The 13,933-nt window shown below is 40.5% G+C and overlaps 1 protein-coding gene across 1 annotated transcript in view; it reads right to left on the bottom strand.

Annotated features, from left to right (window-relative positions):
- Positions 1 to 1,039: 1,039 nt before the first annotated feature.
- The window catches only part of LOC138967505 (platelet binding protein GspB-like), a 36,016-nt gene continuing 23,122 nt past the window's right edge, over positions 1,040 to 13,933 (bottom strand). The window contains exons 12-17 of the mRNA XM_070340067.1: positions 12,102 to 12,214; positions 11,681 to 11,752; positions 9,948 to 10,082; positions 8,517 to 8,639; positions 6,730 to 6,864; positions 1,040 to 5,638 (exon numbers count right to left, since the gene is read on the bottom strand). Coding sequence (XP_070196168.1) covers positions 5,202 to 5,638; positions 6,730 to 6,864; positions 8,517 to 8,639; positions 9,948 to 10,082; positions 11,681 to 11,752; positions 12,102 to 12,214 — 1,015 coding nt within the window. The 3' untranslated portion in view covers positions 1,040 to 5,201. The remainder of the gene's footprint in view (positions 5,639 to 6,729; positions 6,865 to 8,516; positions 8,640 to 9,947; positions 10,083 to 11,680; positions 11,753 to 12,101; positions 12,215 to 13,933) is intronic.

The following is a 13,933-nucleotide window of genomic DNA, read 5'->3' as shown; positions in this document are numbered from 1 at the left end:
CACTTCAATGAATTGCACAGGCAGTCTATTATTCACAAGACTGTGTCACAAAGAATGCTCCTTTTGGTTTATCTCATACCTCGGGTGTTAGGGCCTTCATTTCACCATCTTCTAAACATACCTTTCTAACCAAGAACATTGAAAGGGGAAGTAAGCGCCATAGATATTGACAACAACGGTAAGAGTTACGCTGAGCCAGTCTCTCCTTCGTCTGAGAGAATAACAAGCATTGCAATGAACGACTTTCATCCTCGTCTCTTCATTTCAATGCTACTCTCAGGGGCCAGGAGACTGGTTTCGTGTAACTCTCAGTTCCTTCCCTTTTTTGCGTGTTTCCCCTCCATTTTCTTTCAAACCTTGTTTGTTCCGTGTTGCGTCTGCTTTTTGTTGTCTTTTGTGTTCTTGTTTTTCCTGATGAAGCTTCCAGAAGCGAAAATTCGTTATCGTCTTGTGTCGTCGTTGTTTTGGCGAGTACAGTAATCCTGTGGACGGTGCATAAGACTGATAACAGAACTGGTTGGATAGTCCTAAAAGTGACAAAAAGAAGGGTTACACACTAGCATTCTTTCGGGTCTTATTCTGAATGAAGCATTACACCACGGAGTGAAAATTTCATAAGCATCTTGCAACTGTGGACCATCCACAGAACTTGATAACAAATTTGGTTTCAATATGACCCAAAGAACAAGACTAATAAACAAACAAAGATTGCTTCTGGCCTTAAATTGAGCGAGTCATTTTAGAACTGGAATTCTACACCTTTCGCTGGTTCATTATGTTTCATTATATCAAACCCCCGTTGTTGCTTTTTGTTTTGTGTTGATATTATTTGTCATTGTTCTTCCACGTTGTGCACGGAAATGGGTGGGTTTCTCGCATGTACACCGTGAGACATCTTCACGTTTGGGTATGGTGGTAAATACATGTACACGATAACAGAGGCAACTTTTCTGTTTTCTTGTGTGGGTGTGAGAGAGAGAGTGTGTGAGAGTGTGTTTGTACGCACAAAAAACAATATTGACAGACACAATAATACCCGTTTTGCTTTTCTTTCTGTTTATTGCTTTAAACTTACAGAAGATCTTTCTGTGACATAACAAGAACAGTGCGAATCAATGTGATAATGTTTTGGTTGGATTTATAGACTTATACCACAACAGCAAAATATGGTAAAAGACATGAAAATAATAATGTATTTGTTTCTTCAATTTTTTTTTTTTGCAGACATAAAAAATGACACGCAAGATATATTATTCAGTGGTGCTGCAATAAACAGAAATAGGAACATGCACACAAACATGTCACGCTAAAAATGCCATTGTGTAATAGAAAGCTGTATACATTAATACATAAACACATTTCAGTCAGCTGACAAGAATTTTTTTTAAATGTTTGAAGTAAGCAGAGGACAAAGTATCCCTTGCAAACCCTGAGATTAATACTGTTCATTATTTCAACTTATGCATGTATGCTGTATTACACACGCATGCACGCACGCAAAACACACACACACACAAAGTGAACAAGGTTGACAAATTACCAGGCAGTTCCACAATCAAATCACAATCCAAACTCATCAACAAACAAGTCCTCCTTAACATGCATTCCTATTCTGCCTCCATCTTTTTACATTTAGTCAAGTTTTGACTAAATGTTTTAACGTAGAGGGTGGAATCGAGACGAGGGTGTGGTGTATGTGTGTGTGTGTGTGTGTGTGTAGACCGATCTTCATGAAATTTTACATGGGAGTTCCTGGGTATGATATCCCCAGACGGTTTTTTCATTTTTTGGATAAATGTCTTTGATGACGTCATATCCGGCTTTTCGTGAAAGTTGAGGCGGCACTGTCACGCTTTCATTTTTCAACCAAATTGGTTGAAATTTTGGTCAAGTAATCTTCGACGACGCCCGGACTTGTATTGCATTTCAGCTTGGAGGCTTACAAATTAATTAATGAGTTTGCTCAATAAAGTTGTCATTAAAATCGATTTTTCGCAAACAGATTTAAAATTGATTGCATCGTATTCTTCATGACATTCTGAATCTAAAAATATATACATATGTCATGATTACTCTTAAAATGTGATCACAATTAACGAAAATAGATTAATTAGTCTTACGATTAAAATTTAAGAAATCGACCAAAAAATGATTTTATCTTATTCTTTATCGTTTCCTGATTCCAAAAACAAATATAGATATGATAGGTTGTATTCAAAACAAGCTCAGAAAGTTAACACGAATACAGAAAAGCGTGCTTTCCTGCTTAGCACAATACGCTACCGCGCTATTCTGGCGTGTGCATATCACTGCATTTTGCACGTGGGAGGTGAGCGATTTCCTTCTCGCGGGAATTGACGAAGCTGTACTGTCTTGGTGAAAAAAATACAGTGCGTTCAGTTTCATTCCGTGAGTTCGACAGCTTGACTAAATGTAGTAATTTCGCCTTACGCGACTTGTTACATTTAGTCAAGTTTTGACTAAATGTTTTAACATAGATGGAGAATCGAGACAAGGGTCGTGGTGTATGTGTGTCTGTGTGTGTGTGTGTAGAGCGATTCAGAGTAAACTACTGGACCGATCTTTATGAAATTTTACATGAGAGTTCCTGGGTATGATATCCCCAGACGTTTTTTTCATTTTTTCGATAAATGTCTGATGACGTCATATCCGGATTTTTGTAAAAGTTGAGGCGGCACTGTCACACCCTCATTTTTCAATTAAATTGATTGAAATTTTGGCAAAGCAATTTTCGACGAAGGCCGGACTTTGGTATTGCATTTCAGCCTGGAGGCTTAAAAATTAATTAATGAATTTGGTCATTAAAAATCTGAACATTGTAATTAATTTTTTTTTCATATAAAATGATCCAAAATTATGTTCATCTTATTCTTCATCATTTTCTGATTCCAAAAACATATAAATATGTTATATTCGGATTAAAAACAAGCTCTGAAAATTAAAAATTCCGAAATCGATTTAAAAACAATTTCATCTTATTCCTTGTCGGTTCCTGATTCCAAAAACATATAGATATGATATGTTTGGATTAAAAACACGCTCAGAAAGTTAAAACGAAGAGAGGTACAGAATAGCGCGACCATTACCGCACTATTCTGGCTTGTCGATTTCACTGCCTTTGCCACGAGCGGTGGACTGACGAAACTACGAGTATGCCGTCTTGGTGAAAAAATGCAGTGCGTTCAGTTTTATTCCGTGAGTTCGACAGCTTGACTAAATGTAGTAATTTCGCCTTACGCGACTTGTTTTCTTTTCTTTTTGTATCTTCTTATTTCAGCCAGTTTCATTACCAATGGGATACACTGAAAAAATTAGAACAAAAGACTAACCTTGTAATCCATTGACATGTTTTCCCAAAAGTGACCCGATTTCATAAATTCAAAACACTTTTTGGTACAATCAAAAAGGCTGATATTTAATTTCAGTTGTCATCAAACTTGAATTCAAACACTGGGTGAAAAAAAACTTTCTGAAATCATGAATCAAGAACTTACAGGCCATTATCCAAACTGCTTAAATGCAAAACAATGTGTACACAATGCGTGGTAAAAAGGTCAATTGGACATGGATTTAAAATATGTTTATGTCCAAATGTCCAGGTCAAAACTATCTGACGGGACCGTCCAGGGATCAGACCAATGCCTCAGATGAAAAAAGTATGCGTCAATGACCAGAGACTGAACAGCTGGAAACAACACTGAATACTGTCAGTGATACATCCACTGTACACAACACTGTATACGATCAATACAGTAATACATGCAATAACCAGTAAATGAGTAAAACTGGTTTGGGCGTACTGACGGGAACATTTTGCCTTTTAAGGATTTTTATTAGAAAAGGACTTCGTCATATTTACAACGAAAGGTGTATCATTCCCAGGCCTGAATAACGGACTACTCAGGCGAGAGGACACTGCCTGTGGTCCCCTCATCACTTATCATGACAAAGGTACCTGTCACTAGCGGATGCCTACCATGTAGGAACAATTTGGCCAGTCTTCAGGGGGTGTTTCTTATCACAGGTACCACAGTACTAATAAACTTCATGCTAGAACAAAAGGTTACATCCCAGTCCGCCGCAACCCAGTCTGCCTTGTCTCAGTCTGCCGCAACCCGGTATGCCTTGTCTCAGTCTCCCTTCCCCCGTCGCGATATAACCTTCGTGGTTGAAAACGACGTTAAACACCAAATAAAGAAAGAAATGTCTCAGTCTGCCACAACCCAGTCTGCCTTGTCTCAGTCCACCACAACCCAGTCTGCCTTGTCTCAGTCTGCCACAACCCAGACAGCCTTGTCTCAGTCCGCCACAACCCAGTCTGCCTTGTCTCAGTCTGCCACAACCCAGTCTGCCTTGTCTCAGTCTGCCACAACCCAGTCTGCCTTGTCCCAATGCGGCAGACTTGGATGACACCAAACAAAAGCCGGAAGAAAAATAATCTGGTTTTGATCAAAACAGCTGCCAGAGTGCAAAAAACAACAAACTATTCAACTAAGATTATCTAGTGTGTAACTGACTACACTAAAAGAGCTACAGAGAAATGCGTGTTTTGTCCAAAAGGCTTACTTTTGCTCCAGGTACTGTATAAACAAAACGTGATGTTAAAATAATGAGCTGCAAAATCAGCATTTACATAATATGCATTCAAAGTCACACTAGACATTCTATGAAGTATATGTAGCTGTAAGGAAGACTTGAACCCTTTTAAACGCTTGTCACAAAATGTGAAGATGCTCAAGTGACAAAAAGTGTTCATCACTGTACAAGAAAATGCACATACATGTATAAAACATATGTAAATAATGCCTAAGCTCTATTTTGAGCTCCATGAACTGAACACGAATGTAAATTTTCTATTAACCCAGCAAATGTTGACAAAACAAGCGACGGATGATTGTACATGCACACACGACCAAACCAGCACACTTGAACGCATGATCTCTTTCTCATAGCTACTGAGACAAATACATACACACACACACACACACACATGCATACAGCGATGCACACAATCAGCCAAAGGTCTTTTTCTCATAGGTATTCACAGATATGCTCCGACACACACAGTCTCTCCTTCATGTTATCAGTGAGCACCACAATTGACCAACAAAGTCTCTATCAGCATAAGCTGTAGCGTCAGACCGTCAAACACTTCTTCTGTCGTGACCTTCTTCACGTTATCAGTGAGCACCACAATTGACCAACAAAGTCTCTATCAGCGTAAGCTGCAGCGTCAGACCGTTAAACACTTCTTCTGTCGTGATCTTCTTCATGTGCCTTCGCAAACTCTGAGCGTGAAATTTCAACTCCCTCTCTTCGAAGTCTTCCGCTTGTTTCTGCCCTTGCTGCTGCTTCTCTTCCTGTTGTTCCTGTCGTTTCTGCTGCATCCGTCGCTCCTGTTTCTGAACTTGGATGTGAGATGTTAGGAGGAAGGTGAGGAGGGTGAGAAATCTGCGAGATTCCTCCAGCAAAGCAGACAGCTGAGTGCCGCTGCTGGTACTGCTGCCGGGACCGCTGTTGTTGTCCGGAATTGCAGAACTGTCCAGGACTTCTCTGTACATGAAGGACGAAGGGACAGACTCTCTCTCCTTGCTGTCCATGTCCTGAGTAAAAGACTCTGGAAGGAAAGAAATGGTGAGGATGATTTTTACGAAGGCAACATGTAAGGAACTCAAAAGGCGTCTTTGTTGTGTGTGCCTTTTGATGTCACACACAAAGTTTTGACAATTGTCTCTGTCCATCCTTGGCTTTAGCATCTGTTTCTAGCATCCCCCCCCACACACACACACCTCTCTATCAGCATAAGCTGCAGCATCAGACCGTTAAGCACTGCTTCTGTTGTGATCTTGTTTCTGTCCATCCTTGGCTTTAGCATCTCTCTGTTTCCCCACCCCCTCCCCTCTCCCTTTGAAGATACATGCTTTAAAGAGTAAAAGCAACTTGTTTTTGATTGTTAAAAGGTAGTTTCATACAAAAAACGAAATCAGAGGAAAAAGCACCCCCAAAACAACCTACTACCACAGAAATGTGACACAAGATCAAATAGAAACTGAAAACCAACAACAGGAAAAGTCTTTAAACAAGAAGAGCAAACGCTCGATCGAGTCACTTTCGCAGTTCTGAATATTATATGAGGCATCAGATGGACAGGAAGAAATTGCTATTCACAACACAATGAGTCACGTTCACATAAAATTTGAGCCCGGTCACTTTTATAGTTTCCGAGAAAAGCCCAACGTTAAGTTGTGTGTTGCCGAACAGAAAAGGCTAGTTATCTCCCTTGTTTTTCTGATAACGTTCGTAAAAGGCTACAGATGTAAATACTTTGATGTAAAGAATAATCCTACAAAGTTTCAATCACATCCGATGAACTTTGTCAAAGATATAAAATGTCTAATTTTTCCTTTGACGCTGACCTGTGACCTTGAAAAAGGTCAAAGGTCAACGAAACCATCGTTAAAGTGTAGAGGTCATTGGAGGTCACGACTAAACAAAATATGAGCCCGATCGCTTTGATAGTTTCCGAGAAAAGTCCAACGTTAAGGTGGTGTCTACGGCCGGCCGGCCGGACAGACTAACACTGACCGATTACATAGAGTCACTTTTTCTCAAGTGACTCAATAAAACGTACGCTGATGATTCTGTCTTCAATTTGAAAGCATGTCAAGAGTTTCAAAATTGTGAGAATGAAAAGAGACATCAATTTACCTTGAGAAAGACTGAAATCCAGGGACAGGCTGGCATCCAGACTATCTCTGTTGAGAACTTGGCGCATCTCTTCCGTGGTGGCCACATCAAGGGGAGTGCAGCCCAGCGTTGTCTTGGCTGTCAGCAGGCTCGAACCTACAAAATGATAACCAAATATTCATCTGATGTCTTGGCTGTCAACAGGCTCGAACCTGCAAAATGATAACCAAATATTCATCTGTCTTGGCTATCAACAGGCTCGAACCTGCAAAATGATAACCAAATATTCATCTGATGTCTTGGCTGTCAGCAGGCTCGAACCTGCAAAATGATAACCAAATATTCATCTGATGTCTTGGCTGTCAACAGGCTCGAACCTGCAAAATGATAACCAAATATTCATCTGATGTCTTGGCTGTCAACAGGCTCGAACCTGCAAAATGATAACCAAATATTCATCTGTCTTGGCTATCAACAGGCTCGAACCTGCAAAATGATAACCAAATATTCATCTGATGTCTTGGCTGTCAGCAGGCTCGAACCTGCAAAATGATAACCAAATATTCATCTGATGTCTTGGCTGTCAACAGGCTCGAACCTGCAAAATGATAACCTAATATCCATCTGATGTCTTGGCTGTCAGCAGGCTCGAACCTGCAAAATGATAACCAAATATTCATCTGATGGCCTGGCTGTCAGCGGGTTGGAACCTGGAAAACGATAACCAAATATTCATCTGATGGCTTGGCTGTCAGCAGGCTCGAACCTGCAAAATGATAATCACATATCCATCTGATGTCTTGGCTGTCAGCAGGCTCGAACCTGCAAAATGATAACCAAATATTCATCTGATGGCTTGGCTGTCAGTGTCAGCAGGCTCGAACCTGCAAAATGATAACCAAATATTCATCTGATGGCTTGGCTGTCAGCAGGCTCGAACCTGCAAAATGATAACCAAATATTCATCTGATGGCTTGGCTGTCAGTGTCAGCAGGCTCGAACCTGCAAAATGATAATCACATATCCATCTGATGTCTTGGCTGTCAGCAGGCTCGAACCTGCAAAATGATAACCAAATATTCATCTGATGGCTTGGCTGTCAGCAGGCTCGAACCTGCAAAATGATAACCACATATCCATCTGATGTCTTGGCTGTCAGCAGGCTCGAACCTGCAAAATGATAACCAAATATTCATCTGATGTCTTGGCTGTCAGCAGGCTCGAACCTGCAAAATGATAACCAAATATTCATCTGATGGCTTGGCTGTCAGCAGGCTCGAACCTGCAAAATGATAACCAAATATTCATCTGATGTCTTGGCTGTCAGCAGGCTCGAACCTGCAAAATGATAACCAAATATTCATCTGATGTCTTGGCTGTCAGCAGGCTCGAACCTGCAAAATGATAACCAAATATTCATCTGATGGCTTGGCATTCAGCAGGCTTGAACCTGCAAAATCACAACCACACTTTCATCTGATGGCTTGGCTGTCAGCAGGCTTGAACCTGCAAAATTACAACCAAATACTATTTTTACTTTGGGAGGATTTATATACCCACACCCTACTCGGACATGTGTATGCATAAAATAGACAAGAAGCAATTGACACAGAAATAACCAAACATGTGTACAGACAATAGAATGTTCACTTACACACACATGTACACACACACACGCGCACGCACTACGAGACGATAAAAAATAGCCAACCAACCAACCACACACACACTCTCTCTCTCACTCAATCTCCATCTCACGCATTTCTCAAATCCCCAACCTTTAAGCTGGTGAAGAAGTTTTGACTTACCCCTGTATTTGAGCAGGAGCTTGACGACAGCGATCTGATTGGACATTACGGCGTCGTGCAATGCTGTGATTCCCTCCTCATTGGCCAACGTCAGATCCACTTTACGCAGCTTGCCACGCTTACCTGCACAGTGTAACACGCACAATTATTTTTATATTTATTTTTTATTTTTTTAAATCATCTGGGAACATGCCCCTAATGCAGACCTGTTTACCCCCATAAGTGTTTTGGAGTAATGCTCAGCCCCAAAAATAGTAATCCTGGCACAAAAATAGTAATCATCCAGCATTCGTCGCCAATTACAACGCACATGACAACTGTGTCTGCGAAACGCAATCATGCACATATATCCATCATTCACAAACAAAACACATCAGTCAGTTTTTGTAGTCATCATAATTTCAAAGAAGATCACATCAAAAGCACATGCATCACTGATTCTTTTTCTTTTGCTCGTAGTAGCCTAAGTATAGGCCTTTTCAGTGTGTCAAGCGCTTCTCTACTGTACTTGCGCTTGCCGAATGAGTGAGGGCGAGATTTCACCACTAGAAGGCTCTCCAGCGTCTCATCAGACAGACATGATCTCTGGTCAGTCCTGTGCTTTTTCACCCCATTTTGCCATTGAAAAAAACAATGCCAAACATGTGAATTAATAAAAAATAAAAAAAATAAAAATTTTTATTATTTTTTTTTTTTAAACATTTTTATCATTTATGAAAATCGTAGTCTTGACACGGATAGCGGAATGGCGTATTTTTTGCAGAAAATCGTAATAAATTACGCCAAAATCGTAAGGGTAAACAGGTCTGCTAATGGTTTAACCGTGAGGGCGTTGAAAACCATTTATCATCAACACAATTACATGTATTTCTTCCAACTCGTAGTGGTGCTCATGCTTGATATACTCATATAGTCATTGTAGTTTGCCATGAGGACACAACGGTTACCAAACAAGTTGTCCCTTTTTTTTCAAACGCAAGAAAAATAATTCAGGTGTTTATGAATGCTCGAGATCCACCACATGCAATGTTCCATTATTGCGCTCAATACTTCTTTGGTTTCTGAACAATCTGCCTATCTCATTTTAGTTATAAATTGCAAACTGCCTATCTCGAGCAGCTGACAGCGGTTTACGCACCAGATAAAGAGCTGACAGCAACATTTTCATTCAGCACAACTGCACAACAACCCCGAGAAGCTTTCGCATACCTTCACATTCTCCAAACAAGTCTTAATGTATTAAAACGGAAAAGTGCCAAACTCAGAAACGAGAACGGCAGTTTTGCTTATGTAACCGTGGCAATAGTTTCCGATGGTCTGAGTTAGTACCCTTCCAGTAGCTTCCCCTGTAGTGTCACTGCAAAAGTGCTTAACGCTGAGTAGGGTATTTTTCTTAAGCGCGTGATGAATGTGGCGTGGAGAGAAACACACCTGACTGGAAGAAGCTGTGCAGGGTGGCACAAGGCACGAACTTGAGCAACGCCCTGGCGCACTCTGTGTTGCCGTGGTTACAAGCTTCGTGCAAGGGCGTCCATCCAGCGTAGTCCTGAGCGTTGACATCAACACCTGTCACAAACAGCAGACAATAAGACCTGTACGTTAAGACCCCGTCCCTTACATGCCTGTACCTTCTCAGACCTTCTCTGCATCATTTGTACAAACTTCATTTTATGTCAATCTCAATGTCAAAACAGAGGGAAAGCTGCTATAGTAGTCCTACAAATACTGCGCCCAAAATTCTCAACAGACGATAAAAACACAGCATCTAAAGTAGTAACATAACCTCTCCCCAGACCTGAGAACCCCTGTTTTGCACTTAGAGTATTCTCAAACAAACTTGGTGTATTTTCAGAAAAATGAGCGTACTCCACACAGCATTTGAACATCCATGATTCAAACATGCTTCACACGCGTCCGCCACATCGTTAATTAAGTTTACTTATACATGTACATTTAAAACAAATCCTTTTTGACTCACATGCGAAGCAAAAGTGAGTCTATGTACTCACCCGAGTCGTCCGTCCGTCCGTCCGTCCGGACGTCCGGACGTCCGGAAAACTTTAACGTTGGATATTTCTTGGACACTATTCAGTCTATCAGTACCAAATTTGGCAAGATGGTGTATGATGACAAGGCCCCCAAAAATATACATAGCATCTTGACCTTGCTTCAAGGTCAAGGTCGCAGGGGCCATAAATGTTGCCTAAAAAACAGCTATTTTTCACATTTTTCCCATTTTCTCTGAAGTTTTTGAGATTCAATACCTCACCTATATATGATATATAGGGCAAAGTAAGCCCCATCTTTTGATACCAGTTTGGTTTACCTTGCTTCAAGGTCAAGGTCACAGGAGCTCTTCAAAGTTGGATTGTATACATATTTTGAAGTGACCTTGACTCTGAACTATGAAAGATAACTGTTTCAAACTTAAAAATTATGTGGGGCACATGTTATGCTTTCATCATGAGACACATTTGGTCACATATGATCATGGTCAAGGTCACTTTGACCCTTATGAAATGTGACCAAAATAAGGTAGTGAACCACTAAAAGTGACCATATCTCATGGTAGAAAGAGCCAATAAGCACCATTGTACTTCCTATGTCTTGAATTAACAGCTTTGTGTTGCATGACCTTGGATGACCTTGACCTTGGGTCAAGGTCACATGTATTTTGGTAGGAAAAATGTGTAAAGCAGTTCTTAGTGTATGATGTCATTGCTGTCAAGGTCAAGCATGTGAGTCGTATGGGCTTTGCCCTTCTTGTTTAAATTTTTTCTGACAAAAACTGTAATCATGTGTTAAAATACTGGATCGGCTTCAAGATGGGCTTGTGAATAAAAGTAGTCTAGGAATTTTTCTCGTCGTATTTTTTTCCCACTGACCGTATTCTCGACAATCATGCGTACAGAATACGGCGAAATCGTATGGGTTGCCAGGTCTGTCTCCCCCATTCCCATTTCACAACAACCCTCCCCCAAAAAGCTCTGGGCAAGTGTTTCAAGTTTCTGCTGTTATATGCAAGTGAACTTTAAGTCAGTCTGTAAGCAAGTATGCAGATGGATATGCTAAAAATCATAAGTAAAACTATGCAAAGATTCAAGAGTCCATGCTGTTTAGATTAGACTTGACAAGTAAAATAGCTATAGCCATTGTGTCATTACCTGGCACACTCAGCAACTGCTTCAGAAGAGAGATGTTGTTCTTGATGGCCGCCCTGTGCAGCATGGTCTCTCCTGCAAGACAAACACAAGTGACTCAACACATATTCTTCCTCAGTAAGGCAACAGGAGACATGTTTGCAAACGCTATTTGACCCTTAAACCTTGTCTTTCTTTGTTTAATGTCTAAAACTCTTCCACCCACACACATAACACGCATGTACACACCCCACACACACAAACACACTCACACACATTCACAAACTGTAATGTTACGTTATAATCCTTTCTTTCTTTATTTGGTGTTTAACGTCGTTTTCAACGTTATAATCCTGCACCAGTGTCCAATTCTTCAGTCAACGTTGTTTAGCTTCCAGCCACAGATGAGAACAAGCAGACAACAACAAATAGTACTGAGTCGTACCTTTATGGTTTTTCTTGTTGATCTTGTCAGCGGTCAGACCAGCAGGAGGAGCCTTGTTTTCATCCTTCACACTGTCTTCCTTCTTCACTTTCTTCCTGGGGCTGACATTTACACTGCAATGAACAAAGGGAGATCAGTGCTATTCTCAGACCCGCGTGAAGCCTTAAGTGTAGCAATTCAGAATTTATGGAATTTTCAGTGTAGCAAATGGTGTTTAAGTGTAGCATTTCCTAAAATGTATTCCCACATCCGCATCCATGCGATCTTACACAAGAATAAACATTTTTAATAGAGTTTCATTAGAATGCAGGAACATAAAATGGCCATGAGAGAGTATCTGCAGGGACACTTTTCAGTGTAGAAAATGTTATATCACCTAATTTATGACCGCTACACGGAGTGGGAAGCAGAAAGGAGTACCAGGACTCACAAAACAGAGGGAACTTTTCCATGCTTAAGATTATTTGTTTAAGCGTAGCAAGCTTTAGCTTGGCTTATCAGCGTAGCAATTGCTCTTAAAACGTAGCATGCTACTCTGAAAGTGTAGCATGCTACGTTTTAAGAGCAATTGCTACGCTGATGCTACTCTGAAAGTGTAGCAGTTGGCAGCTCTGCATTTCTTTACAGACCATAAGAAATGACAAACAATCTGCATTTGCTGAGTAAAACAGGGTCTTCCTCCTCTCTGGTATTTCCCAAGACATAAGGGACCCATCTTTTCATAGCTACAGGATAAATGTTCAGCCAAACTTTTACCCCAAACTTCTGCAAAGTTAGGTTCTTCTACACTGGTGTGCCCCTTTCACCACTGAGACAGTTTGCACAGAAAGCAGTTTGAAATACACTGTATCACACTACACTGTATCACACTACACTGTATCATACTATACTGTATCACACTACACTGTATCACACTACACTGTATCACATTACACTGTACAATGTATCACAATACACGTTATCACAATACACGTTATCACAATACACGTTATCACAATACACGTTATCACACTACACTGTATCACAATACACTGTACACTGTATCACAATACACTGTATCACAATACACTGTATCGCAATACACTGCACATGTATCGCAATACACGGCAACACAATACACGACATCACAATACACGACATCACAATACACTGTATCACACGAAATTGTATCACAATACACTGTACATGTATCACGATACACGGCATCACAATACACTGTATCACAATACATTCTATCACAATACATTCTATCATAAAACACTCTATCACAATACCCTGTATCACAATACACTGTACATGTATCACACCACACTGTATCACACTACACTGTATCACAATACACTGTACATGTATCACACCACACTGTATCACACTACACTGTATCACAATACACTGTACATGTATCGCAATACACAGCATCACAATACACATCACAATACACTGTATCACAATACACTGTACATGTATCACAATACACGGCATCACAATACACGGCATCACAATACACGGCATCACACTACAATGTATCTTTCTTTCTTTGGTGTTTAACGTCGTTTTCAACCACGAAGGTTATATCGCGACGGGGAAAGGGGGGAGATGGGATAGAGCCACTTGTTAATTGTTTCTTGTTTACAAAAGCACTAATAAAAAAATTGCTCCAGGGGCTTGCGACTAGTACAATACATTACCTTACTGGGAGAATGCAAGTTACTACACTGTATCACAACACATTGTATCACAATACACTGTACATGTATCACAATACACGGCATCACAATACACGGCATCACAATACACGGCATCACACTACACACTATCACACTACACTGTAT

The sequence above is a fragment of the Littorina saxatilis genome, linkage group LG5 (genome assembly GCF_037325665.1).
Source record: "Littorina saxatilis isolate snail1 linkage group LG5, US_GU_Lsax_2.0, whole genome shotgun sequence".
NCBI classification, from domain to species: Eukaryota; Metazoa; Mollusca; class Gastropoda; order Littorinimorpha; family Littorinidae; genus Littorina; species Littorina saxatilis.
The sequence above is the reverse complement of the archived record's forward strand: the minus strand, read 5'-3'. Positions and strand labels throughout refer to the sequence as shown.